This window comes from Gopherus flavomarginatus, chromosome 5 (genome assembly GCF_025201925.1).
Source record: "Gopherus flavomarginatus isolate rGopFla2 chromosome 5, rGopFla2.mat.asm, whole genome shotgun sequence".
In the NCBI taxonomy this organism is placed as follows: Eukaryota; Metazoa; Chordata; order Testudines; family Testudinidae; genus Gopherus; species Gopherus flavomarginatus.
The window spans coordinates 844967-870835 of NC_066621.1; the positions used below are offsets into that span (position 1 = coordinate 844967).

A 25869-nucleotide genomic window follows, 5' to 3' on the forward strand; every position below is an offset into this window, starting at 1 on the left:
GACAGGCTAGCAGGAGGGGGCGGGGCTAAGAGGGGCGGGGCTAGAGGGGCAGGGGAGGACGGGGCTGGGTATCAGGAGGAAAGAAGCCAAGAGGGGGCGGGGCTAAGAGGGGCGGGGCTAGGAGGGGGAGGGGAGGAGCCAAGAGGGGGCGGGGCTAAGGGGGCGGGGCTGGGAGGGGCAGGGGGAGGAGGGGAGGAGCCAAGAGGGGGCGGGGCTAGGTATCGGGAAGGGAGGAGCTAAGAGGGGCGGGGCTGCGTGGCAGGAGGGGGAGGAGCGTGGGGTGACCCGGGTTCCTCGGGTCCGGAGCCAGGCCCGCTCCCACGGGCCGCAGCCGTTCTGCGAAGCCTTTCTTCCCGCCTCTTTGTTGCGCATGCGCCACTTCATTGTTTCCCGCGCGTATTGTCACATGCACATGCGCAGTTCTCACCCATGTCCCATTGTGCGCGCGCGTATCTCGCCTATCCCTTTTTCCTTTCGTCCGCATAGGCCATGCGGCTCTACTTTCCCGTAGTGCGCATGCTCTGCTGCGTTTCCCTGCCCTCCTGCCCCCCCCGGCCAGGTTTGCGCCACTGAGCGTGCACGGTTCCGCCACAGTCCCCGATGCGCATGCGCTTCTTGTAAGTCTCCTCTCTGTTAGGCCACATGCGCCGCCATCTTGTCTTGCCCCTCATGCGCACGCGCCTCCCCCAGCTTGTCTCAGTGCGCAGGCGAATCGCTCCCCATTCCCTGGGTGCGTGCGCGGTTGCCCACCCGGCGAGCGCTCTGATTGGCCGCTGTCTGAGCAGGGGCGGGGCTAGCGCCAAATACAAACGGCCACGGCCCGCGCGAGCTCCAGTTTGTGCCGGACCCGAAAGAGAGCAGGGAGCTCGGTGAGCGCGAGGTGGGGGGAGAAGGCGGGGGAGGGCACCGGGAGGGGCAGGGGCGGGGAGGAGGAGGGGCAGGGCACCGGGAGGGGGCGGGGCAGGGAGGAGGGGAGGAGGAGGAGAGGCAGGGCACCAGGAGGGGAGGGGGAGGAGGGGGAGGGGCAGGGGCAGGGGGCAGGGAGGAGGGGAGGAGGAGGAGAGGCAGGGCACCAGGAGGGGAGGGGAGGGGGAGGAGGAGGAGGGGCAGGGGCAGGGCACGGGGAGGGGGAGGGGGAGGAGGAGGGGCAGGGCACCGGGAGGGGGCGGGGCAGGGAGGAGGGGAGGAGGAGGAGGAGGAGGAGGGGCAGGGCACCAGGAGGGGGTGGGGAAGGGAGGAGGGGGAGGAGGAGGAGAGGCAGGGCACCAGGAGGGGAGGGGGAGGAGGAGGGGCAGGGGCAGGGCACCGGGAGGGGGCGGGTCAGGGAGGAGGAGGGGCAGGGCACCGGGAGGGGGCGGGGAGGGGCAGGGGCGGGGAGGAGGAGGGGCAGGGGCAGGGGCAGGGCACCAGGAGGGGGCGGGGAAGGGAGGAGGGGGAGGAGGAGGAGAGGCAGGGCACCAGGAGGGGAGGGGGAGGAGGAGGGGCAGGGGCAGTGCACCAGGAGGGGAGGGGGAGGGGGAGGAGGAGGAGGAGGGGCAGGGGCAGTGCACCAGGAGGGGGCGGGGAGGAAGAGGAGGAGGATGGGCAGGGCACCAGGAGGCGGTGAGGAAAGAAGGGGGGCAGGGCACCGGGAGGGGCGGGGAGGGGAGGAGGAGGGGCAGGGGTAGGGGTAGGGCACCGGGAGGGGGTGGGGAGGGGAGGAGCCCGAAAGCTGCGTAGGGAGCGGCAGAGCGCAGCAGGTTCACCCCATAGCTGAGCTTGGGGAGCGGAGTGGGGGGAAGCCCCCCTTGCTGTCTCCTAACTCCCCTCCCCCCAGCAGCGAGCGAGCTCCCCCACACCCCCCCGTGGCAGGCACCATGCCGTCCCAGCAGAGACCCAGCCTGGCCGAGCCCCGCCGTACCAGCCCCCCAGCCCACGTGCGAGTCTGCGTCCGCCTGCGCCCCTGCAGCCAGGGGGACCCCTGCATCCGCGGCCTGGATTCCCGCTCCCTGGAGATTATCAGTTGGAGGAACAAGATGGAGACTATGCAGTACCAGTAAGTGGGGTGGGGTGTCCCCAGCGGGGGGTGCCCCTGGGCTGAGCTCCTCCCTTGCCATCACAGCATGCCCTTCCCTGTCCTCCAGCTTCGACACCTTCTATGGCGATCAAGCCACCCAGCATGACATCTACACCGGCTCCGTGCAGCCTGTCCTGTGCCACCTGCTGGAGGGGCAGAACGCCAGCGTGCTGGCCTATGGGCCCACCGGGGCTGGTGAGTGAGGAGGCGGCTGGGCTGAGGAGCTGAGCCCAGAGGCAGGGCAGGGGGCTGTGGAAGTTGAGGAAGTGATTTCTTGCCTCCTACCTCAGGTAAGACGCACACCATGCTGGGCAGCCCAGAACAGCCAGGTGTGATCCCACGAGCGCTGCGGGATGTCCTGCAGATGACACGGGAGGCGAGCTGCTCACCTGGGGGTGAGGAGTGGGACTACTCCATCTCCATGTCCTACCTGGAGATCTACCAGGAGAAGGCAAGTATGGGAGTGGGGAGGACAGGACTAGGGGTGAGGGAAGAATTGTCTAGCCAGCTGCTGGACCCACTGTTGCAGATTCACAGGACAGGTACTAAGACCCCAGCTTTGGAGCAGTCTCTGGGAGGCCCCCCTTTATTGAGCCAGACTCCCGAGGGGTCTCACTCTTCCAGGGGAAGCCACAGGCCTCACCACCTCCTTAGGCTGAAGGAGCCTGCAGCCCCCCAAGTCCCACTGAGACCCCCGAGGAGACTTGTACCATCTCCAGCAGCATTTGCAGAGCCACGCAGCCAGTGCTGGTAACAATGGGTTTGTTAGCCGGCTGGACGGTGGGGCAAATCCTTTGTTAGCCAGAGAGGGAAGTTACAGCCCAGCCCATCCTGGTCAGCCCAAGCCCTCTCCTCTGACTTCCTGCTGGCCTGGTTCAGGTGTGTCCCCCAAAGCCCTCAGCAGCTGACCTTTAACCAGCGGCACCTCCCTGGTCCTGCTTCTCCAGCTGGGCAAATGCTGCCAAGGGATGGGCCGGCCATGGTCCATCCAGGTGACTGAGGTTGCTGTTGTCTTCTCAGAAACCCCACTGATGGGGCCTATGGCTTCAGACAGCTTGGAGCCATTCACGCCTGTGGACCGACAGACCTTCTCCCCACTGTGTGATGGTGCAGCATAGTGGGGAAACCGAGGCACACAGGCTTCATCAAAATATGACACAACTCCCACCCACCAGTCTGGGTGGGGCTGGGAGGTGTATGTGGGGGGTGAACCAGGAGGGCGATGCACTGGTAGGTGTCACCATTTGGGGGAGACAAGGCCCTGCACCCCCGGCTTCCTGCGATTCACCAGGACTCTCAGCCAGCCAGTAACACAGAAGGTTTATTAGACAACAGGAACACAGCCCAAACCAGAGCTTGTAGGTACAGATAACGACCCCCTCAGTTACGTCCATCTTGGGGCGGGGCCCAGGGAGGCCAAGAGCCTTATCTGGGCTCCCCTCCATTTTCCCAGCCAGTTCCAAACTGAGACTCTCCAGCCCCTCCTCTCTGGCCTTTGGGGTGTGGGGTGCTGGGAGCCCTGACGGTCCAAGATAGGGGTAGGGGATGCTGGGAGCCCTGGTGGTCTGGGGTAGGGGGGTGGGGCAGGGGGAGCCCGGGTGGGGGGCAGCAGGATCTTTCCCCTGATGTTCCCCCAACTCCAGGTGCTGGACCTGCTGGAGCCGTCCCAGCAGGACCTGCCGATCCGGGAGGACCGGGACCGGAACATCCTGATCCCGGGGCTGACTGAGCGGGAGCTGAGAGGCTTTGGGGACTTCGAGCGGCATTTCTTGCCGGCCAGCCGCAACCGCACGGTAGCCTCCACTCAGCTCAACGACCGCTCGAGCCGTAGCCATGCCGTGCTGCTGGTGCGGGTGGCACGGAGCCAGCGGGCGCCCCCCCACCGCCGCCGCGTGGCCAAGCTCTGCCTCATCGACCTGGCTGGCTCCGAGGACAACCGGCGCACCGGCAACCGTGGCCTGCGGCTCAAGGAGAGCGGAGCCATCAACGCCTCCCTGCATGTGCTCAGCAAGGTGGTGGATGCCCTCAACCAGGGGCTGTCCCGTGTGCCGTACCGTGACAGCAAGCTCACCCGCCTACTGCAGGTGTGTCGGGGTCCTCCCGGGGGCGGGGGAGGAACGGATGCTGGGGTCCAATCCTGGGGCGGGGTGGGGGTGCAGAAACCAGGACACTGCCCCGGCTCTGCTGCCACCTGCTGTTCTCCTGCAGTGCAGCCAGGAGCTCTTGGGCGTCAGAGGCTCAGCATCAAACTCAAACTCTCGGGATGCGGGGCCTGGTGCAGAGAGAGCCAAGGGGACAAAAACCAGATATGGGGAAGGGGCAGCGCCAAATGTACAGTCCCCTGTCCTGCCCAGCTCTGCCAGCGTGGGGGGACTGGTGCAGTACTCCTGGGTTCTCTCCCGGCTCTGGAAGGGGAGTGGGGGCAGGTGCAGGACTCTTGGGCTCTCTCTCTCCCCAGGACTCCCTGGGGGGCTCGGCTCACAGCGTGATCATTGCGAATGTTGCCCCGGAGCAACACTTTTATTTTGACACACTGAGCACGTTGAACTTTGCTGCCAAGTCCAAGCAGGTGGTGAACCGGCCCTTCACCCAGGAAACGCTGCAGGCCCCAGGTAAGGCAGGGCCGGGCTGGGCTCCATGGGGCTGAGGGATCAATGTGGGGAGACCCCAGCCTGGCCTCACCCTTCTCTTCCCACAGCTGCACGCAAGAGACCTCCCGAGGACCCTGGAGCCGGCAGTGAGGGTGCCGGCCCCGGGGCCAAGAGACCTCCCGAGGACCCTGGAGCCGGCAGTGAGGGTGCTGGCCCCGGGGCCAAGAGCCCTCCTGAGGAGGAGCCCCCCGAGGCTGAGCCGCTTAGGTGAGGGGTGGGAGCTGTGGGGAGGGGGTGTGGGGGTGAGTTGCTGGGCTAATGGTCTCCTCTTCTTCCCCCTCCCCCCAGCTCCCTGCTGCCCCTGGAGCAGCTGGACCCAAGGCTGGTGCAGCGGCTGCTGGGGCTGGAGCAGCTGGAGAAGCAGCAGGGGGGGGCCGGGCGGAGGCTGCCGCTGCTCAGCACCCCCCGGCGGGAGCGGGTGGCTCTGCTGCGCCAGCTGGAGGAGACGCGCCGCGAGCTGCAGGTGGGTGAGCCCCACCCCATAGCCTGTTCCGATAGACAGCCCCACAACGCTTCCCTGGTTCCCTCGAGCTCCCAACCCCCTTGTCCCTCCTCTGCAGAAGCTGAAGGAGAGGCAGAAGGAGCTGGAAGCCATGGCGCTGCTGGACAAGGCCTGTCAGCCCAAGCCCCTGCATCACAGCAAGGCCCCCGCCAGGGCCCGGAAACAGGCTGTGGTCCTCCCCCTGCAGCAAGGTAAGGGGGCTCAGGGCCCCAATCCTGGCCTGCTCTAACCACTAGACAGCACTCCCTTGTAGAGAGAACCCAGGAGTCCTGGCTCTCCCAGCCCTACCTCTAACCACCAGACCCCTCTCCTTTCCCAGAGCTGGGATAGAAACCAGGTGTCCTGGCTCCCAGCCCCCCACCCCCACCCTCCTCTAACCACTAGACCGCACTCCTTTCCCAGAGCTGGAATGGAACCAGGAGTGCTCCCAGCATTGCCCGTGCCCCCTGTAACCACTATACCCCACTCCTCTCCAGAGCTGGGATAGAAACCAGGTGTCCTGGCTCCCAGCCCCCACACCCCCAACCACTAGACCCAAGTCCCCTCCCAGAGCCAGGATGGAACCCAGGAGTCTTAGCTCCTACCCCCCTGACCCTGCCCCCTGCTCTGCAGTGCAGACCCCCGTTGGGCAGCAGGCCATGCCCAGTGGAGCCGAAGGGATCCTGGTCATACAGAGGAACCAGGTGAGAGGGGCTGGGCACAGGGTGCTGGGGAGGCAGCAGGGATGAAAATGGGCTGGAGGGGGTGGAAATGCACCAGGGGACAGAGTTGGAGGGGTGGATTGCTGGGCGGGGGGGCAGAGTTGGAGGGCAGCAGAGCTGGAAATGCGCTGGGAAGGCGGATTGCTGGGCAGTGGGGCAGCAGGGGGGGAAATGTGCCGGGGGGGTGGATTGCTGGGTGAGGGGCAGAGTTGGGGGGGTCGATTGCTGGGTGAGGGGCAGTGGGGGTGGAAATGCGCCGGGGGGGCTGACTGCTGGGTGATGCTGTCTCCCCCTCACAGTGCCAGGCGGCCGGCGCAGGGGCTGAAAACCGGGCCCCAGCCTGGGAGCTGCTGCTGCGCCCCGACCTGCTGGCGCGGAGCCGGGAGAACCTGCTGGCGCTGCTCAACCAGGGCAGTGCCAAGGAGCTGCGGGCCCTGCACCGCATTGGGGAGAAGAAAGCCCAGCTCATCCTGGCCTGGAGACAGCTGCATGGGCCCTTCAGCCAGGTACCCCGCTCCCTCTGGGCGGGGTGGGGTGCCGGCACATAGGGCCCCTCCCTCTCCCCTCTCAGCCAGGTCCCCTTCCTCCCTGCGGGCGGGCAGGGTGCTGGGGGCCAGCACACAGGGCCCCTCCCTCTCCCCTCTCAGCCAGGTCCCCTTCCTCCCTGCGGGCGGGCAGGGTGCTGGGGGCCAGCACACGGGGCCCCTCCCTCTCCCCCTCAGCCAGGTAATCCCCTCCGTGCGGGCGGGCGGGGCGCGGGGGGCCAGCACCCGGGGCTCCTCCCTCTCCCCCTCAGCCAGGTAATCCCCTCCCTGCGGGCGGGCGGGGCGCTGGGGGCCGGCACACGGGGCTCCTCCCTCTCCCCCTCAGCCAGGCCCCCCTTCCCTGCGGGCGGGCGGGGCGCTGGGGGCCGGCACCCGGGGCCCCTCCCTCTCCTCTCTCAGCCAGGCCCCCCCTCCCTGCGGGCGGGCGGGGCGCTGGGGGCCGGCACCCGGGGCCCCTCCCTCTCCTCTCTCAGCCAGGTACCCCCCTCCCTGCGGGCGGGCGGGGCGCTGGGGGCCGGCACATGGGGCCCCTCCCTCTCCCCCTCAGCCAGGCCCCCCCTCCCTGCGGGCGGGCGGGGCGCTGGGGGCCGGCACACGGGGCCCCTCCCTCTCCCCTCTCAGCCAGGTACCCCCCTCCCTGCGGGCGGGCGGGGCGCTGGGGGCCGGCACACGGGGCCCCTCCCTCTCCCCTCTCAGCCAGGTACCCCCCTCCCTGCGGGCGGGCGGGGCGCTGGGGGCCGGCACACGGGGCCCCCTCCCTCTCCCCTCTCAGCCAGGTACCCCCCTCCCTGCGGGCGGGCGGGGCGCTGGGGGCCGGCACACGGGGCCCCTCCCTCTCCCCTCTCAGCCAGGTACCCCTCTCCCTGCGGGCGGGCGGGGCGCTGGGGGCCGGCACATGGGGCCCCTCACTCCCCCGTCTCTGGCAGGTGGAGGACCTGCAGCAGGTGGAGGGGATGACAGCCAAACAAGTGGCCTCTTTTCTGAAAGTGAGTGGGGAGGCAAGGGCTACTGCTGGGGGGCTGGGTCAGTGCCCAGATGGGCTGGGGGGCTCGGGGTGGTGCAGGGAAGTGGAGGGGGCGGGGGGGCAGCGGAACAGTGAGGTGGAAGCTGGGGGCTGGTGGGGGAGAGGGAGACGGGGGAGGGGCTGGTGGGCAGGGGGAGAGACGGAGACAAGCGACGAGGGGGCGGCTGGTGGGGGGGAGGGGAGAGGAGGAGACACCAGAGGGGCTGGTGGGGGGGCTGGGGGGGAGAAGGAGGCGGGGGGGTTGGGGGAGGGGCCGGTGGGGGGGGCGGGTCCCCCCTCTCTAACTCGCTTCTCTCCCCCCAGGCAAACCTGCTGAGCGCCCTGGGCTGCGTCCCGCCCCTGCCCCCGCCCCCCGCTCAATAAAAGTCTGTGTCTATCACCCCGACTCCGCCTCCTCCTTCGCCTGCGCGCGGGGAACCCAGGCGTCCGGCTGCCCCCACCGCAGCACGACCATTAAGTGTCGGCCAAACAGGGCGGGGGGGCCCTTCCCTGGGAGAGGCTCTGCCCCTTTAAGGGGGACGGGAGGGGGGAGCGCCCTGGGGACAGGGCTGCGCGGGCAGGCCCATCTCAGCAGGGGGGGTGTCAGTCACTGTCCCAGCCCGTTCCTCTCATGGTACCTTCCGCCCTGCCTCGGGGTGAGAGGTCACTGAGCGGCCATTTTGTGACTAGGGAGGAGGGGGCAGTTACAAGCTAACGGGCTCGGGGAGGAAAAGGAAACGACCGTTACCAGGGCGAGCGCGGGCCCCGGGGGCGGCAGCCAATCAGCACCTTCTTCCTCTAACGGTCATCGTGCGCACTTGCCGACTGGTTGCTGAGTGCGGAGGGTTTCACCCAATCAGAAGCAACCCCACGTGGGGTCATCTTCTCATTTCACTAGAGCGACCAATGGCAGCCCTGCAAGAACCCTACGCCAAGGACCCCAGCGTCGGCCAATCACTGACACCCTCCTCTCAGTGAGACTGTCGCGCGCCGCGAGACCGCGCTCTGAAGGAGCCAATCAGCGTCGGCGCCGAGGTGTCCTCGCGCCGCTGCCTCCTCGCTCCCCCCCTCCCACCTCACTCCCCCGCCCGCGCGGCGCTGTTCCTGCTCCCCGCTCGCTCCCCCGCCCGCCGCCGCCATGGACCCGAGCAACTGGAGCAGCTTCATCTTCCAGGTACCCCCGCCCGCGCGCCGCCGCGCCCTGCAGTGCCAGCGGGGGCGGGGCGCGCGCCGCCCGACACCCGCCGCGCGCGCTCCCGCGCCGCGCAGCCACCCTCCAGGGCCCCTCCCGCACCGGCGCGTGACCCTCCCCTCGCAGGAGCCCCTCCCCCACCCTGTGACCCAGCCCCTCCCCCACTGCGTAAACCGACCCCTCCCACACCCTGTGACCCTCCCCTCGCTGGAGCCCCTCCCCCACTGCGTGACCCTCCCCTTGTCGGGACCCTCCCCCACCCTGTGACCCAGCCCCTCCCCCACCCTGTGACCCTCCCCTCGCAGGAGCCCCTCCCCCACCCTGTGACCCAGCCCCTCCCCCACCCTGTGACCCTCCCCTCGCTGGAGCACCTCCCCTTGTCGAGACCCTCCCCTCACAGAAACCCCTTCCCCACCATGTGACCCTCCCCTCACAGGAGCCTCTTCCCTTGTCAGGACCCTCCCCCCACAGGAGCCCCTCTCCCATCCTGTGACCCGACCCCTCCCCCATCCTGTGACCCTCCCCTCGCAGGAGCCCCTCCCCCACCCTGTGACCCAGCCCCTCCCCCACTGCGTAAACCGACCCCTCCCACACCCTGTGACCCTCCCCTCGCTGGAGCCCCTCCCCCACTGCGTGACCCTCCCCTTGTCGGGACCCTCCCCCACCCTGTGACCCAGCCCCTCCCCCACCCTGTGACCCTCCCCTCGCTGGAGCACCTCCCCTTGTCGAGACCCTCCCCTCACAGAAACCCCTTCCCCACCATGTGACCCTCCCCTCACAGGAGCCTCTTCCCTTGTCAGGACCCTCCCCCCACAGGAGCCCCTCTCCCATCCTGTGACCCGACCCCTCCCCCACCCTGTGACCCTCCCCTCACAGGAGCCCCCCCACCCTGTGACCCGACCCCTCCCACACCCTGTGACCCTCCCCTCACAGGAGCCCCTCCCCCACTGTGTGACCCTCTGCTCGCCGGGACCCTCCTCTCACAGAAACCCCTCCCCCACCATGTGATCCTACCCCCATGGTATGATCCCTCCCTTCACAGGACCTTCTCCCCCACCCTGTGACCCAGCCCCTCCCCCACTGCGTAAACCGACCCCTCCCACACCCTGTGACCCTCCCCTCGCTGGAGCCCCTCCCCCACTGCGTGACCCTCCCCTTGTCGGGACCCTCCCCCGCCCTGTGACCCAGCCCCTCCCCCACCCTGTGACCCTCCCCTCGCTGGAGCACCTCCCCTTGTCGAGACCCTCCCCTCACAGGAGCCCCTCCCCCACCGCATAAACCGATCCCTCCTCCACCGTGACCCTCTGCTCGCCGGGACCCTCCCCTCACAGAAACCCCTTCCCCACCATGTGACCCTCCCCTCACAGGAGCCTCTTCCCTTGTCAGGACCCTCCCCCCACAGGAGCCCCTCTCCCATCCTGTGACCCGACCCCTCCCCCACCCTGTGACCCTCCCCTCACAGGAGCCCCCCCCACCCTGTGACCCGACCCCTCCCACACCCTGTGACCCTCCCCTCACAGGAGCCCCTCCCCCACTGTGTGACCCTCTGCTCGCCGGGACCCTCCTCTCACAGAAACCCCTCCCCCACCATGTGATCCTACCCCCATGGTATGATCCCTCCCTTCACAGGACCTTCTCCCCCACTGTGTGACCCGAGCCCTCCCCCATCATGTGACTCTGCCCCACCGTGTGACCCTCTGCTCGCTGTGACCCCTCCCCTCAGAGAAACCTCTCCCCCACCGTGTGACCCTCCCATCACAGGAACCCCTCCCCCACTGTGTGACCCCTCCCCTCACAGGATCCCTGCCCCCACTGTGTGACACTCCCCTCACAGGGAGCCCACCCCCCCGTCACAGGCACCTCTCCCCCACCATGTGACCCTCCCCTTACAGGGACCCCTCTCCCAATGTGTGACTCCTCCCCCACCACCTTCCCCTCTGAGACCCTTTCTCCCCCGCCCCATGGCCCCACCCCTTACAGAGACTCTTCCCCCTCTGCACTCCTCCCCCACTCTGTGACCCTTCCCCCACCTCTCTGCTCTTTCACCCCATGACCCCTTCCTAGCCCTGGGACCCCTCCCCCACCCCACTGCCGGCCACCCTCCCACTTCTCCATACAACACAGTGCCCACCCCCTCCCCCTCCCTGTCTCGACCCTCCTCCCCAGGTCCCCCACTGCCTCATGTCTTCTTCAGACTGCCCTGCCTGTCCCTCCTCTCCTCCACCATGTCCCCAAACCCACTCCCATTGGCTGTACCATCCCAGCCCCTCCTGCCTGGTTTACTGGGATGATCAGCAGCAAAATGTGGTGATCGTTAGGAGCCAGAGTTAACTCCCGGTATTTCCCATCCCCTCCCTGGGGCTCGGTGACTCTGGGGCTAGCTCCCCTGTCCCGTCTCCCCTGGCTCCTCTGACTCTCCTCTCCTCTCATCTTAGCAGAGTCACACACAGAATCCCCTCCAGGTTGGGGCCGAAATCCAGTCCCGGTTTTTTGCCTCCCAGGGCTGCACCCAGAGCCCCTTCCAGGTGAGCAAATGCGGCAGCAGGACTGGCAGGGCCATTGGTCCTGGGTCAGCTATTTCCCCAGGGCAGGGCTGGTGGGGCCGTGGGGTCCTGGGTCAGCTATTTCCCCAGGGCAGGGCATGGCACTGGCTGACTCGGGGGTTGCGAATGGGACTTGAGGCCTTTCCCCCCCTGGGGTGCCTACTGAAATCCAGCTCCAGAATTGGCTGCATCTCAGCACCAGGCAAGGAATCCCTGTCTAGTTTACTCCAACCGAAACGCTCTGCTTTCGTGAGCTTTAAATTGTCTTCTGGAGTTACCGTAAAGCCTTTCTCTGAATGGGAAAACAAGAACATTATGGCTCTAAAATAACATATTTGTGGAAATATCTCTAAAGGGCAAAATTGGTTACAAACATTCCCATGATAGGTTTCCTTCACTGTGTCCTGCAGTTCCTAATTGCATCTGATGCGATTATACATTTTCTAACTGATTAGGCCACTTTCCTACCGGGGTACGTGCTCAGGTACACGAGGTACATAGCAACGGGGTTGCTGCAAGAGTTTTAAATGGGGCTTGGGGGTCACAGTTAAGGTTGAAAAATGTGGTAAGGAATGAATTTGAAATACACCAATATTTACAGATTGCTTTTTGCTAGCTCCAGCCACGAGCGGAAGGTTTAGCCCTCGCAGTCCTGCAATCTGAGTTACATGTTGTCTGTCTCACGACAGACAATCCCTGCCGCCAAAGTCCTATATACCTTTATTTTTAGGAGTGTGAATTGACCCACTGAAATTAGTAAGATGGTTTTCATGACTAAAATTAGGCCTGTGCATAAATCTCCAGAGGAGTGGGTCCCTCCATGGTCAGAATAAAGTTAAGGACGTTTTTTTGGGCTTGAATTTCCTAGTTCTTTTCCTCAAGTAAAATAAAGTGAGCTGGGTTTGGGTTGAAATTTCTCCCAGTTTCTATTTGTCAATAATGTATTTGAAAAGGTGAGAAATTCCAGAGCAGCTCTAACTGAACGCAGTTCATTGTTTCCAGATGTCTCCAGGTAAATAAGCCAAGGAAGCTTGATGTGTGGGGGAAATGGGTTGGTTTTTTAAAAATACATATAATCTGATTAGACATTTTACATTATAGATCTTATATAATTCTGTATGTAGTACGGAAAAATGCACTCAGAATATGTAAGGTAATGTTACATTCTGTTTTTCCTTAATTAAGTTGTAAAAAATTGTTGGAATTTCTCATTTCATTTTGAAAATGGTACATTGAATTTTTTTGACCTAAAACATCCCAGTTGTTTCACATTTTTATATATACATCAAAATTTAAGGTGATTTCTTAGTTGAAATGTGTTTCTCCCCCTCCCGTAAATAGTTCACTTTATCTTTTAGAAAATGCGAAATTGCAGCTCCATTACTTTGAATTTATTGAAAAAAGCCTTAAAATCTCTAGGACAAACTAACCCTGTCACTTGGTTCGTTTGAAGACCGGTATTTTTGGTGTGCTGGATTTACCTCCGATTGTATTAAAATAAATCTCCAAAGTTTTCTGCGCTGGAATGTTTTGTACGGGTAACAAATTGTTTGGTTTCTTCAGTTGTTGGGGAGGCGAAAGTTTTTTCCATGTATTTTTAAATAATAAATTCTGATGATGTTGGCTTTGAATTACGATATCACAGGGCTTGAAACAAAAGAAAGGGACCAAACTTGAGTGGGGCCAGAACTCCCGGGTTAAACAAATACGAGAGGCGGCTTTCCGGGATTGCGCATCTCTGTTGTCCCATAACGTGCGGAAGCTTCCGGAGCTTGCGATGTCCCAGGACTCGCGTGTTTCATTGTGATTCATTCCATGAATAGGCTTTTGTCTGTTACCGAAGTTTGGGGGGCTGGAATTTCCCAGGATTTTCAGTGGAAAATCCAAAGCTTTGGGGGCTGGAATTTGCCCTGGTTGGTTTTGACTGTGCTGCCCCCGCCTCCCTCTGACTCTTCTCCCTCCCCCACAGGCTGCTGCTGCGGCGCCCCCGCCACCCGCTCCAGCCACCTCTGCTGATTCCCTGCAGGTGGACCTGCTCCCGGTGCTGGCAGCCGCCCAGGAGACGGCAGCAGCCGCGGCGGTGGTGGCGGCTGCCACGGCCTCAGCTCCGGCTGCCTCCACAGTGGACACGGCAGCCCTGAAACAGCAGCAGCCGGGGCCCGAGGGGAACGGGGGGCAGGTAGCCTCAGCCCCGCAGGCCGCCTCCCAGCCCCCCCCGGCCCAGCCGCCCGCGCCGCCGCCCCCCAGCGAGGCCCAGAAGAAGTCGAAGAGCAAGGGGCCGTACATCTGCTCGCTCTGCGCCAAGGAGTTCAAGAACGGCTACAACCTCCGGCGCCACGAGGCCATCCACACGGGCGCCAAGGCTGCCCGCGCCAGCCCCGCTGCCATGAAGATGCCCACCATGGTGCCCCTCAGCCTGCTGAGCGTCTCCGCCCTGGCGGCAGGTGGGGGCGGGGCGGCGCCAGGGGCGGAGGGGGGCGGGGCGGCAGGGCTGGTGACCACCACGGCCTCTGGCAAGCGGATCCGGAAGAACCATGCCTGCGAGATGTGCGGCAAGGCCTTCCGCGACGTCTACCACCTCAACCGGCACAAGCTGTCGCACTCGGACGAGAAGCCCTACCAGTGCCCCGTGTGCCAGCAGCGCTTCAAACGCAAGGATCGGATGAGCTACCACGTGCGCTCACACGACGGCGCCGTGCACAAGCCCTACATCTGCAGCCACTGCGGCAAGAGCTTCTCCCGGTACGGCCGCCGCGGGGCGGGGGAAGCCCAGCGGGGTGCGGGCTGGGTGCAGGGGGGGGCTGCAGGGGTGCTGCCCAGCCGTGACCTGCATTTGCTCCCCCTGTAGGCCGGACCATCTCAACAGCCACGTGCGCCAGGTGCATTCAACAGAGAGACCCTTCAAATGTGAGGTACCTACCCCCCCGCAGCCCCAGAGACGCCACAGGGAATGGGCTCCTCGAGGAGAGACGGGGGTGGGGAACGGGACCCAGGCCTCCAGGGTGGCTTCCCTGGGGGGCTCACAGCACTTCTGGAGGGACTGGGGTGGGGAACGGGACCCAGGCATCCGGGGTGGCTTCCCTGGGGGGCTCACAGCACTTCTGGAGGGACTGGGGTGGGGAACGGGACCCAGGCATCCGGGGTGGCTTCCCTGGGGGGTCCCACAGCGTTCCCAGAGACCACAACCAGGTATGGGATACAGGCATCCCTGATGGCTCCCGCAAGAGACTGGGATAGGACCCAGGCATCCGGGACAGCTCACCCAGGGGATCCAGCATTGCTCCCAGAAATGGGACTGGGACCCAGGTGTCCGGGACAGCTCCCCTAGAGGGACTCCAGAACACTCCTATGGAGAGGGAGGTTTCTGGGGTGCCAGCCCCCCTAACACCCCGCTCCCCCCAGACATGCGAGGCGGCCTTCGCCACGAAGGACCGGCTGCGGGCGCACACGGTGCGCCACGAGGAGAAGGTGCCGTGTCACGTGTGCGGCAAGATGCTCAGCGCCGCCTACATCACGGACCACATGAAGGTGCACAGCCAGGGGCCCAACCACATCTGTGAGCTGTGCAACAAAGGTAGGGGGGTGCCAGTGTGTGTGAGAGAGCGAGAGCCGTGTGCCCCGGTGCCACCGTACCCACCACGGGGCGGGCTGCACCTGCCAAGGGCAGGCCAGGGGAGGGCCCCTTCTCCCTGGGGCACCAGGCGTGGGGAGTGCCGGGCTGGGCGTAGGCCCACTCTCCCCATGGCACCAGGCGTGGGGAGTGCCAGGCCGGGGTCACTGGACCATTCTTCCTGGGTGCCAGGCGTCGGAGTGCCAGGCTGGGCGTAGGCCCCATCTCCCCATGGCACCGGGCGTGGGGAGTGCCAGGCTGGGCGTAGGCCCCATCTCCCCATGGCACCGGGCGTGGGGAGTGCTGGGCTGGGTGTAGGCCCCGTCTCCCCATGGCCCCGGGCGTGGGGAGTGCCGGGCTGGGCGTAGGCCCCGTCTCCCCATGGCACCGGGCGTGGGGAGTGCCAGGCCGGGGTCACTGGACCCATCTTCCTGGGTGCCAGGCATCGGACTGCCAGCATAGGCTCTGTGTCCCTGGGGTGCCAGGCGTGGCAGGCTGGGGTCGTGGGGCGGCACAAGCCACCTCCCAGTGACTGGCCTCCCCCACTATGGAAGTTCCCTGCAAACAAGGCAGGCGGCGAGTGTGGCCGGGCCTGTTCCCGCAGGGCCTCTGCCTCACCCTGGGGCCTGCTGGTGAGCAGCTAGTTCCCCACCTTCTGCCCCACCTTTGCCGGGACTGACCTGGGCTGCGGTGCCCCCCCTCGACGTCTGGAGACGGGCGCCCAGAGCCGAGGCAGGGGGGCAGGGGGGCAGCGCTCGTCACACACGGACATTAACGAGCTTGCAGTTCTCATGTTTTCTCACCCGGTGCTGAGACGCAGCCGCCTCCGGGCCTTCCGTACGGGGACCCCTCGCCCGGTGGTGAGACGCAGCCGCCTCCGGGGTGGGGTGCTGAGGCTGTTCTTACGGGGACCCCTCGCCCGGGGCGGAGACGCAGCCACCTCCAGGGCTGTTCATACAGGGACTCTTCGTCCAGTGCCGAGACGCAGCTGCCTCCGGGGCAGGACGCTGGAGCTGTTCATACGGGGACCCCTCCTCCTGTGCTGAGATGCAGACGCCTCCCAGGGCTGTTCATACAGGGACCTGTCGCCCAGTGCTGAGACGCAGCCGCCTCCGGTGCGGGGTGCCGGGGCTGTTCATACGGAGACCCGTTGCCCGGTGCTGAGACGCAGCCGCCTCCCAGGGCTGTTCATACGGGGACCCCTCGCCCGGTGCCGAGATGCAGCCACCTCTGGGGCAGAGCACCGCAGCAGCAGAGTAGAACAGGCTGACCTAGTGGTTTGTCCTTCTCGCCCCCCCGTAGGGTTCACCACAGCGGCTTACCTCCGGGTGCACGCGGTCAAGGACCACGGACTGGCGGCCCCGCGGGTGGAGCGCTTCCTGTGCAAGCTGTGCGGCGTGCACTGTAAGACCCCGGCCCAGCTCAACGGGCACCTGCAGACGCACGCTGGCGCCGGCGCCGGAGCCAGAGAGGGGGCCGGGGCCGCGCCAGCCGAGGCCCAACCGCTGCGGTGAATCGCCGGGGACAGGCAAGCTGCTCACCTGCTGGGGGAGGGGTGGCTGCCTCCGGGCTCTGCACCCCGAGCTCTGTAGGGAACCCCGGCGTCCGGAGGCGGCTGCGTCTGGGCCCTGCGCTCCGAGCTCTGTAGGGAACCCCGGCGTCCTTAGGTGGCTGCGTCTGGGCCCTGCACCCCGAGCTCTATAGGGAACCCCGGCGTCCGGAGGTGGCTGCGTCTGGGCCCTGCGCCCCGAGCTCTCTAGGGAACCCCGCCATCTGGAGATGGCTGCATCTGGGCCCTGAGCTCTGTAGGGAACCCCGGCGTCCGGAGGCGGCTGCGTCTGGGCCCTGTGCCCCAAGTTCTGTAGGGAACCCCGGTGTCCGGAGGCGGCTGCGTCTGGGCCCTGCGCCCCGAGCTCTCTAGGGAACTCCGGCGTCCGGAGGCGGCTGTGTCTGGGCCCTGAGCTCTGTAGGGAACCCCGGCGTCCGGAGGCGGCTGCGTCTGGGCCCTGTGCCCCAAGTTCTGTAGGGAACCCCGGTGTCCGGAGGTGGCTGCGTCTGGGCCCTGAGCTCTGTAGGGAACCCCGGCATCCGGAGGTGGCTGCGTCTGGGCCCTGCACCCCAAGCTCTGTAGGGAACCCCGGCGTCCGGAGGCGGCTGCGTCTGAGCCCTGCACCCCAAGTTCTGTAGGGAACCCCGGTGTCCGGAGGTGGCTGCGTCTGGGCCCTGAGCTCTGTAGGGAACCCCGGCGTCTGGAGGCGGCTGCGTCTGGGCCCTGCACCCCGAGCTCTGTAGGGAACCCCGGCGTCCGGAGGTGGCTGCGTCTGGGCCCTGCGCCCCGAGCTCTGTAGGGAACCCCGGCGTCTGGAGGTGGCTGTGGCTGGGCCCTGCACCCCAAGCTCTGTAGGGAACCCCGGCGTCTGGGGGCGGCTGCCTCGGCCCTGCGCCCCAGGATCAGAGTGGCTGGCGCTGACCCCTTCCCCAGCTCTCAGGGCTGATTCGAACCCGCCCTGTCGCCAGCGGCACCGCCTCGGTCGAGGAGGGGGCAGTAGGGTTCAGAGATAACAGGCTTTGCTGGGGGGATTATAGGAGGCACCCACCCCCCCTCTGATCTGTGTCCCCCCACAGGTACAGGCGAGCTCTGCCCCCTGGCAGCAGCAGCGGCCCCGCCCACGTCGGCCGTCACCGTCCTGCCCATGGAGGGGGCCCCGGTGGTGAGCCAGCCGCTCCCCACACAGCCCTGGTGATTCCTGGGGGGCAAGAGCCAACCTCCCCCCGTGTCATCCCCCAACCCGGCAGCTGGAGACCCCCCCCCCGCGCCACCAGAACTGGCCCCCGCGGCTGGAGAGGAGAGTTGGGCCCTTTTCTCGTGCTTGGCAAAGGGGGGACGTGACACCGGACAGATGGGGGCCCCTCCAAAAGATGGGGACCCCCTCCCTCCCCCAACCATCCTCTTCCCCCTGGACAGAGGGGGGCCTCCCGTCACCTCTAACCCCCAAGAGGCCCCCCCAATAAATCTTATTCCATCCTTGGGAGGGGAATGGGGGGGGCTGTAACCCCCTGGCCCCACAGTTGCCCCCCACCGCCCATCAGCCACATTCACAAAGGGGTGGGGGGGCTCTGCGTGGGAAGGAGGGTGTCACTGACATTGCTGGGGGCTGGTACCAGCCATGGGCCAGTCCCCCTCCTGCAGGGGAGACCCCTGCTTCTCTCCTGTCCTGGGGTCCCCCCGGTTGCCCCCTCAGCCTTGACACCCTTCTGTCCAGGGGTCCCCTACCCCCCCTATTTTCTATGGAATTTTTATGATTTGTTTTGTTTTCTCGTGTTCGTGTTCTCGGTCCAGCCGCGTCTCGCGTTGATTCTGCCCCCGTCCCCCTGCATGGCCCTGACTTTGGGGGACTCCCCCCCCCCTTTTGTATTGTATAAAACCACCAAGAAACGGACAAATAAACCATGTGCCGCTTTGAGTCTTTCTTCTACCACGACGGCACCGGAGAACACCCCCCCCGGGGGCCTCTTCACCCCTAGCACCCCACTTCCCTCCCCGGGTGCCCCAGTACCCCAATTCCCTCCCCTGGGGGCCCCATTCCCCCCCAGTACCCCACTTCCCTCCCTTGGGGGCCCCCTTGCCCCTGGCACCCCATTTGCCTCCCTGGGGGCCCCAGTACCCCACTTCCCTCCCCCGGGGGCCCAACTATCCCCTGGCACCCCACTTCCCTCCCCCAGGGTCCCTGGTACCCCACTTCCCTCCCCTGGGGGCCCCCTCAGCCCCAGTACCCCAAATCCCCCAGGGGCCCCACTCCCCCTGCACACCACTTCCTGTCCCTAGGGGCCCCACTCCTCCCCAGTACCCCACTTCCCTCCCTGCCTCCCTGGGGGCTCCACTCCCCCCAGGTGCCGCACTCCCCTCCTCACCCCCATGTCTCCGCAGTGAAAGATTTGAGTAAAAATGGTGACAAAGCAGCAGCCCCCTGTCGTTTGTTTATTGTAGGGTCTCTCAAAGCCAAGAGGGGGGGCGGGGTGGAAAGTGGAAGGCGGGGGGAGTGTCTGTGTCCCCCCTCCCCACAGCTCCTGCCACCCTCCCAGCCGGGAACTTCCAGTCCCGCCCCTGCCGCGGAGATCTCCCCCAGCTCCTCCCCCCCCCCGGGCCGGGTGCGAGTCGCTCCCTCCGCTGCCCCACACCCTGCGGCGCCGCTCGCCCCATTAGCTGCTAATAAGCCCAGGCCTGAGTGGGGGGGGGCTGCCCCCCTGCACCTCCAGCGCCCCCTGCAGGGCGAGGAATCCCCACGGAGATGAGGGGTGGGGCCTGGCCACTGCGGGGTCTTTCGGGCGTGGCGGTGGGTCCCGGGGCTCCGGGGACCCCGAGTCTCTCTGCGAAAAGCGGTCAAATCTCGGGCGCCCCCGCCTCCGCCAGCGTTATAACCCGCTGCGATCAACCTCCACCCAGCAGTGGGCGAGCCCAGCGGTGCCCCTCACTCCCGACCCGCAGCCCCTGCCAGCCCAGCCCTGCCCCCCTCCCCCAGCTCTGCCGGTGCCCCTCACTCCCGACCCGCAGCCCCTGCCAGCCCGGCCCTGCCCCCCAGCTCTGCCGGTGCCCCTCACTCCCGACCTGCAGCCCCTGCTAGCCCAGCCCTGCCCCCCTCCCCCAGCTCTGCCGGTGCCCCTCACTCCCGACCTGCAGCCCTTGCCAGCCCAGCCCTGCCCCCCTCCCCCAGCTCTGCCGGTGCCCCTCACTCCCGACCTGCAGCCCCTGCCAGCCCAGCCCTGCCCCCCCAGCTCTGCCGGTGCCCCTCACTCCCGACCTGCAGCCCCTGCCAGCCCCAGCCCTGCCCCCCCAGCTCTGCCGGTGCCCCTCACTCCCGACCTGCAGCCCCTGCCAGCCCAGCCCTGCCCCCCCAGCTCTGCCGGTTGCCCCTCACTCCCGACCCGCAGCCCCTGCTAGCCCAGCCCTGCCCCCCAGCTCTGCCGGTGCCCCTCACTCCCGACCCACAGCCCCCTGCTAGCCCAGCCCTGCCCCCCAGCTCTGCCGGTGCCCCTCACTCCCGACCCGCAGCCCCTGCCAGCCCAGCCCTGCCCCCCCAGCTCTGCCGGTGCCCCTCACTCCCTACCCGCAGCCCCTGCTAGCCCAGCCCTGCCCCCCTCCCCCAGCTCTGCCGGTGCCCCTCACTCCCGACCCGCAGCCCCTGCCAGCCCTGCCCCCACACCAGCTCTGCCCCTCCCAGGATCTGCCCCATAGGCGGGGGGGCGGGAGCGGGGCGGCTGTAGCTGCATGAGACCGGGAGTGAATTGGGGGGGGGGGGGTCAGTCAGCCCCAGACAAAGCGGGGGGGGGGTTGCCTCCCTCCCTCCGCTAGCGCGTTTCCCTCGCTCGCTGCATCCCGCCTCCCGCGGGGGGGGGGGGGCGGGGAGCTTGTCTGCAGCCGCCGCGCCCGGGTCCCCCCCAGCATCTTGTGCAGCGCGACAGGTAGGGACCGACCCCCGCCCCCAGGGCAGGAGCCGGCGGCAGAGGTGGCGGGGGGGGGACGTGGGGGGCCTGGCCGGCCTCTCTCCCCCTCCCCCACCCCCACCCTGGGAAAAAGGGAAAGCAGCCCAAGGCAGCCCCCGGGAGGGGCTCCGGGGCGGGGAGATGGGGGTGGGGGGGTCTGGAAAGAGGTTGGTGGGGAGTAGGGGTGGGGGATGGGAGGGAGAGTGGAGAGGGGCAGTGGGGGATGGGAGGGAGATGGGGGGGCAGGGGTGGGAGGAGGTTGGGGGTATTGTGGTGAGTTGTGGGTCTGTGTCTCTACCCCTCCCATCTCTCCCCACAGGGTCCCCCAATGTCGGATGACACGGAAAAGAAGGATGAGTCGCCCCCCACGGGGCCAACAGAGCTGCAGCCACTGGTGCCCCAGAGTCCCCCCCCAACCCCACTGCCCCTGCAGAGTCCCCCTTCAGCCCCACTGGCCCCCCAGAGTCCTCCCCAGAGTCCCCTCCCGCCCCCACAGCGTCCCCCCTCGGCCCCAGACACCTCCCCATCAGCCCCAGATGTTCCCCCCTCGGCCCCAGATGCCCCCCCCTCAACAGCAGTAACTGTGATGGTGGAGGATGAGGGGGAGCCAGAGGAGGGGCCCCAACAAAATGGACAGGCTGTGGGTGTGGGGGGTACCCCCTACTCCCCCCATGCCTCCCCCCCTGCCCCAGGCCCCTCTGGTGCCGTCAGGCCCCACCCGCCCACCCCAACACCTGCTCGCTCCAAATCAGCCTCCCTGGGCGATCTGGGGGGCAAGGCCTGCGCGAGCGGGGGGCCACGGAGGTGGGGCAGCCTGGTGGGGTCCCAGGTGCATCTGGCAGGGGCAGGGTCGCCCCGCCCCAGCCTGAGCCGCCAGCCCTCGGGGACCGAAGGGGGCCCGGAGGCGGAGAAGCCGAGAGATTATATCCTGCTGGCCACCCTCTCCTGCTTCTGCCCCATCTGGCCCATCAACATCGTCGCCTTCGTGTACTCCGTCATGGTGAGAGCCCCCCCACCTCCCACTGTGCCCCCCACTGGGCCCCGGAGCCCCACTGCCCCCCACTGTGTCCCCCAGAGCCCCCCACTGTCCCCCCCGGAGCCCCTACTGTGCCCCCACAGAGACCCCACTGTGCTCCCCGGAGACCCCACCACTCCAGAGCCCCCCACTGTCCCCCAGAACCCCCCACTGTCCCCCCCGGAGCCCCTACTGTGCCCCACTGTGCCCCCACAGAGACCCCACTGTGCTCCCCGGAGACCCCACCACTCAAGAACCCCCCACTGTGCCCCCAGAACCCCCCACTGCACCCCAGAGCCCCTCACTGTGCCCCCAGAATTCCCACTGCTCCCCCGAAACTCACCATTCCCCAGAGAACCCTGTGCCCCCATCATAACCCCCAGAAACCCAATACCCCCAGCACCCCTCACAACACTCCCATACACCCCAGAAACCCAGCACCCCACCACCACGCCCCCATGTCCCCTGGAAACCCAGCATGTCCCAGAGCCCTCCAACATGCCCCAGCATCCCCCCACTGCACCTAAGTATTCCACACTGTGCCCCAACTCCCTCCAACCCCCCACTGCACCCCTAATAGCCCCTGGGCCCCAGAAGAACCCAAACAGCCCAATAACCCCACTTCAGCCCCCAGCCCCCCCAAATACTCCACACACCCCTCCTGCTGTACCTCAAACCCACCAGCTCTCCCCGCATTCCCCCCTAGCTCTCGGGGACACAGAGAGCCCCCGCCGTACGGGAGGGCAGTGATGGGGGGGGTTCCAGGCCCCCCCGATCTTACCCCATGTCTCTCCCCGCAGTCACGGAACAGCCTGCAGCAGGGGGACCTGGACGGGGCGCGGCGGCTGGGCCGCGTGGCCAAACTGCTGAGCATGGTGGCCCTCCTTGGGGGCATCGTCATCATCATCCTCTCGGTCGCCATCAACTTCGGCCGTGAGTGTGGGGTGCAGGGCCCCCAGAACCCCCCAAATCAACCCCGGGACCCTGAATCGCCCCCCAGGCCCTGAAAAGCCCCTGGGACCTCCATACGCTCCCTGGACCTCAAATCTCCCCCGGAACCCCCATATAGCCCCAGAACCCCAAATAGCCCCTGGGATCCCAAAATGCCCCCAGGACCCCAATACACCTCCAGGACCCTGATATATCCCCAGGAGCCCCATAGCCTCCCCCCAGAATCTGGACAAGCTCCCAGGATACTGAAGCACCCCTGGGACCCGCATACACACACACCCCGGGATCTCAATATACACCTGGGATCCCCCTACACCCCTGGGACCCTGATACCTCCCCCTGGGACTCTAATGCACCCCACATTACCCCCAGGACCCCAATATGCCCTGCATGATCCCCTGGGACCCTGGTATGTCCTGCCCAACTCCCCAAGACACAACACACCCCACATGACCCCCCTGGTACCACATTTTGCTGCACACATTCCCCCTAGGATCACAGAACACCCTGTACAGCCCCTTGGGACCCAGAACCCCAATATGTCCTGCACAACCCCCCTGGGACCCTGATATGCCCTGGCCCCCCAAAAAAAATCCCTGGCACCCTGATATGCCTCATACAATATCTGGGACCCTGATTCACACCACACAACCCTCCAGGACCTTGAAATGCCCCTTGGACCCTGATACGCCCCTGGGACCCCGGTTCACCCTGCATGACCCCTGGGCTCCCAAATGCCCCTCAAGACTCCGATAAGCCCCACACAATCCCACGGGACCCCAAAACATCCCCAGGACCCCCTGGACTCTGATATGCCCCTGGAATCCTGATTCACACCTGGGACCCAAAAATGCCCCCAGGACCCTAAAATGCCCCACGACACCCCAGACCCTGATAGGCCTCACACAATCCCCTGGACTGATACATCCCACACAATGTGCTGGGACCCCCCAAATACCCCTGTGACAGGATCCCCGGGGTGTAACCTAGGACTGTGGGGCCGCTTTGCCCCCCTATCTCTCTCCAGCCTGGGCCGTCTCTCGCAACGCCCTGCTAGTGACCAGCAGCAACCCCTCCAGGCGCTGCGATCACTCAGCCGTCAGCATGTGGAGCCCCCACCGCAGACAGAGCCACTCACAAAAGGCCCACTCCCAGCCCCGTACCTCAGGAATGTGTCTCGGCTGCCCCCATCCCTTTTGGGAGCAATGTGTGGTTATGATTTGGTTCCCCACTTCAGCCATGGAAAGTGGACGTGCACCAGCCTTTGCGACCTGAGCCAATTCCCCAGCCCCTCAGGCACACGCCCTGGGCAGATCAGCACTAGTCTAGGTTTCTTGATGCCAGAAGATGGATGTTAAGCGTCAGCGTTGTTACCAAAGGGCAATAAAAGACGTGCGCAGCCGAGATTCTCAACCTAGACTAGGCAAGGCCTGGGCGAAGGCGTTTTTCTCGCCCCGCCGGGTCCTGCAGGTCGGTTACAGTCTTTGCCACGCAGGCTCCCGTGAGCCTGGGGACCAGGCTCCTCAGCTCCCGCGGTCTCGGGGCCTTCGGGGGGAGGAGAAACCATGTGGCCTCTGTCCCCTATGTTACATGCTCAGACCTGGCCTTGGGGAGCACAAGTCCAGGCCTGTCTGGGGTGTTGCTGAGTCCCCAGCCAGGCTGAGCAGTTCCCCTGGTGGGGCCTCACGCAGGGGAGTCCTGGCATCCTAGCTCCCCTCGCGATGGGTGTTCGACAGCCACCTGGTCATATCCAAATGATGAATGGGGGGTTACCGGGCACCTCCCCGAGGTCTGGAGTGCCACAGCCGCAGCCTGGAACCCCAAAACACCCATGGGATCCAGCTACACTCCCTGGGACCACAAAATCCCCCCTTCGATCCCTGTATGCCACATACAATCCTCTTGGACCCCAAAACTCCCTCAGGGCCCCCCTACGCCTCAGAAGACCCCATGATGCCCCACACGACCCCATGGAAGCACCCCAAAAGGCCCACTGGGACCCTCAAAATAACTCCCACAGGCCCCCAGGATCTGAAACGCTGCCCCCCAAGATCTTGATACATGATTCCCCCCTCAAGACCCCAAAAGCCCCCCCCGGACATTCATACACCCTGAATGTCCCTCCCCTGATACACCCCACATGACCCCTCAAGGACTTCAAACCTCACCCCCCCCAGACCCTGATATGCCCCATATGACTTCCCTGGGACCCTAAGATGCCCTGCATTAACTGTCCTTCTCTTCCCCACCCCCATCTCCCCGACCCTCTGCTGCCCCCCTCCCCCTCCCTGCTCCCCCCCATCCCTCCCCAGTGTTTCAGTGAAGACGACTCCGTGCTGTCCCCAGTCCTCCAACCCAGGAGCCCCCACCCAGCACCGCTCTAATGGGGACCAAACAGCCAACCCTCCGGGGGGGGCCGAGGGGGCAGAGAGGGGGATTACGGCCGCCGACAGAGGGGTGCGGCCTCCAATCCCCCTTCCACCTCGGGGACAGCGCCAGAAAAGAAGACCAGGAGAGAATGGAGGAAGAAACCCCCCTCCATCTGTCCACCTGCATGCCTCCATCCAGCCGTCCTACTGTCCATCCATCCATCGCGTCTGTCCATCCAGCCGTCCCACCGTCTGTCCATCTGTCCATCCAGCCGTCCTACTGTCTGTCCATCTGTCCATCCAGCCGTCCCACTGTCCGTCCATCTGTCCATCCAGCCGTCCCACTGTCCGTCCATCCATCCCACTGTCTGTCCAGCCGTCCATCCAGCCGTCCTACTGTCCATCCATCCATCCCGTCTGTCCATCCGTCCAGCCAGCCGTCCCACTGTCCATCTAGCCATCCGTCCCGCCGTCTCTCCATCCGTCCATCCATCCATCCCACTGTCCATCCAGCTGTCCCACTGTCCATCTAGCCATCCATCCCACCATCTGTCCAGCCGTCCCACTGTCCATCTAGCCATCCATCCCACCGTCTGTCCAGCCGTCCATCCATCCATCCCACTGTCCATCCAGCTGTCCCACTCTCCATCTAGCCATCCGTCCCACCGTCTGTCCAGCCATCCCACTGTCCATCTAGCCATCCATCCCACTGTCTGTCCATCTGTCCATCCGTCCATCCGCCCCACTATCAGTCCAGCCATTCTGCCATCCATTCACCCATCCTGCCATTTGTTCATCCGTCAGTCCATCCGTCCCACTGTCCATCAAACTGTCCCACTCTCTACCTAGCCATCCTGCTGTCTGTCCAGTCTGCTACCAACTTAACCATACTGTGACACAGCCATCCTCCCATCCCTCCATCCCCCTGCCATCCATCCATCCCATCCCTTCATCCAGCTCCCCTGCCATCCATCCTGTGATGTATCCATTCACCCATCCTCCTGTCTGTCCATCCATCCGTCCAGCCTTCTACTAACTCATCCATCCCTCCAGCGACACATCCGTCCCTCCATCCATTTGACCTTCTTTCTACCACCCCCCCTTCTCTTTCCTTGCCTGCCCTCTCTTCTGGCTCATTGCCTCTTTGACAGCAAATAAAACTCTTTTGATTTCCATGTTTACAAGACAAGAAAAAGTGTAGGCCCAAGATGCCGGTGGGACCCCTCTGCCAGGAGGGGGCACATTTACAT

General features: G+C 65.5%; 3 protein-coding genes across 9 annotated transcripts; all 3 read left to right on the plus strand.

Moving 5' to 3' along the window:
* The first annotated feature begins 553 nt into the window (after positions 1-553).
* On the plus strand, positions 554-7842 carry KIF22 (kinesin family member 22). Its single transcript, XM_050952349.1, has 13 exons — positions 554-869; positions 1852-2035; positions 2124-2251; positions 2347-2507; positions 3700-4140; positions 4515-4668; positions 4755-4914; positions 4996-5170; positions 5268-5400; positions 5822-5892; positions 6210-6416; positions 7382-7441; positions 7783-7842. Exons 2-13 carry the CDS (start codon positions 1857-1859, stop codon positions 7840-7842), a joined length of 1929 nt encoding a protein of 642 aa, XP_050808306.1. The 5' UTR covers positions 554-869; positions 1852-1856.
* Positions 7843-8225: 383 nt separating this feature from the next.
* MAZ (MYC associated zinc finger protein) lies at positions 8226-18267 on the plus strand. 4 transcript variants are annotated; one of them, XM_050952365.1, is made up of 6 exons: positions 8226-8632; positions 11089-11175; positions 13163-13935; positions 14042-14105; positions 14596-14767; positions 16106-16317. In XM_050952365.1, the coding sequence occupies exons 1-6, from the start codon at positions 8597-8599 to the stop codon at positions 16315-16317; spliced, it is 1344 nt and encodes a 447-aa protein (XP_050808322.1). In that variant the 5' UTR covers positions 8226-8596. The 4 variants fall into 4 exon arrangements, with proteins under 4 accessions (XP_050808322.1, XP_050808321.1, XP_050808324.1 ...); XM_050952364.1 differs by having other exon boundaries at positions 8227-8632; positions 11086-11175; XM_050952367.1 differs by lacking the exon at positions 16106-16317 and adding an exon at positions 17429-18267 and having other exon boundaries at positions 8232-8632.
* PRRT2 (proline rich transmembrane protein 2) lies at positions 14669-25436 on the plus strand. Of its 4 annotated transcripts, XM_050952410.1 has the most exons (5): positions 19737-20263; positions 20604-20684; positions 20715-21284; positions 22100-22232; positions 24563-25436. In XM_050952410.1, exons 2-5 carry the CDS (start codon positions 20613-20615, stop codon positions 24571-24573), a joined length of 786 nt encoding a protein of 261 aa, XP_050808367.1. In that variant the 5' UTR covers positions 19737-20263; positions 20604-20612; the 3' UTR covers positions 24574-25436. The 4 variants fall into 4 exon arrangements, with proteins under 4 accessions (XP_050808365.1, XP_050808366.1, XP_050808367.1 ...); XM_050952408.1 differs by lacking the exon at positions 19737-20263 and adding an exon at positions 14669-14767 and having other exon boundaries at positions 20604-21284; XM_050952409.1 differs by lacking the exon at positions 19737-20263 and adding an exon at positions 16280-16331 and having other exon boundaries at positions 20604-21284.
* The last annotated feature ends 433 nt before the right edge of the window (positions 25437-25869 follow it).

Bases quoted from the DNA above. Each gene is read 5' to 3' on its own strand.
- KIF22 (XM_050952349.1), top strand. From the start codon at position 1,857: ATGCCGTCCCAGCAGAGACCCAGCCTGGCCGAGCCCCGCCGTACCAGC. The intron at 5,401-5,821 runs GTAAGGGGGCTC...CCTGCTCTGCAG, and splicing joins GGTCCTCCCCCTGCAGCAAG to TGCAGACCCCCGTTGGGCAG. The intron at 5,893-6,209 runs GTGAGAGGGGCT...TCCCCCTCACAG, and splicing joins TGGTCATACAGAGGAACCAG to TGCCAGGCGGCCGGCGCAGG.
- MAZ (XM_050952364.1), top strand. From the start codon at position 8,597: ATGGACCCGAGCAACTGGAGCAGCTTCATCTTCCAG. The intron at 11,176-13,162 runs GTGAGCAAATGC...CCTCCCCCACAG, and splicing joins GCACCCAGAGCCCCTTCCAG to GCTGCTGCTGCGGCGCCCCC. The intron at 14,106-14,595 runs GTACCTACCCCC...CGCTCCCCCCAG, and splicing joins AGAGACCCTTCAAATGTGAG to ACATGCGAGGCGGCCTTCGC.
- PRRT2 (XM_050952408.1), top strand. From the start codon at position 20,613: ATGTCGGATGACACGGAAAAGAAGGATGAGTCGCCCCCCACGGGGCCA. The intron at 21,285-22,099 runs GTGAGAGCCCCC...CTCTCCCCGCAG, and splicing joins CCTTCGTGTACTCCGTCATG to TCACGGAACAGCCTGCAGCA.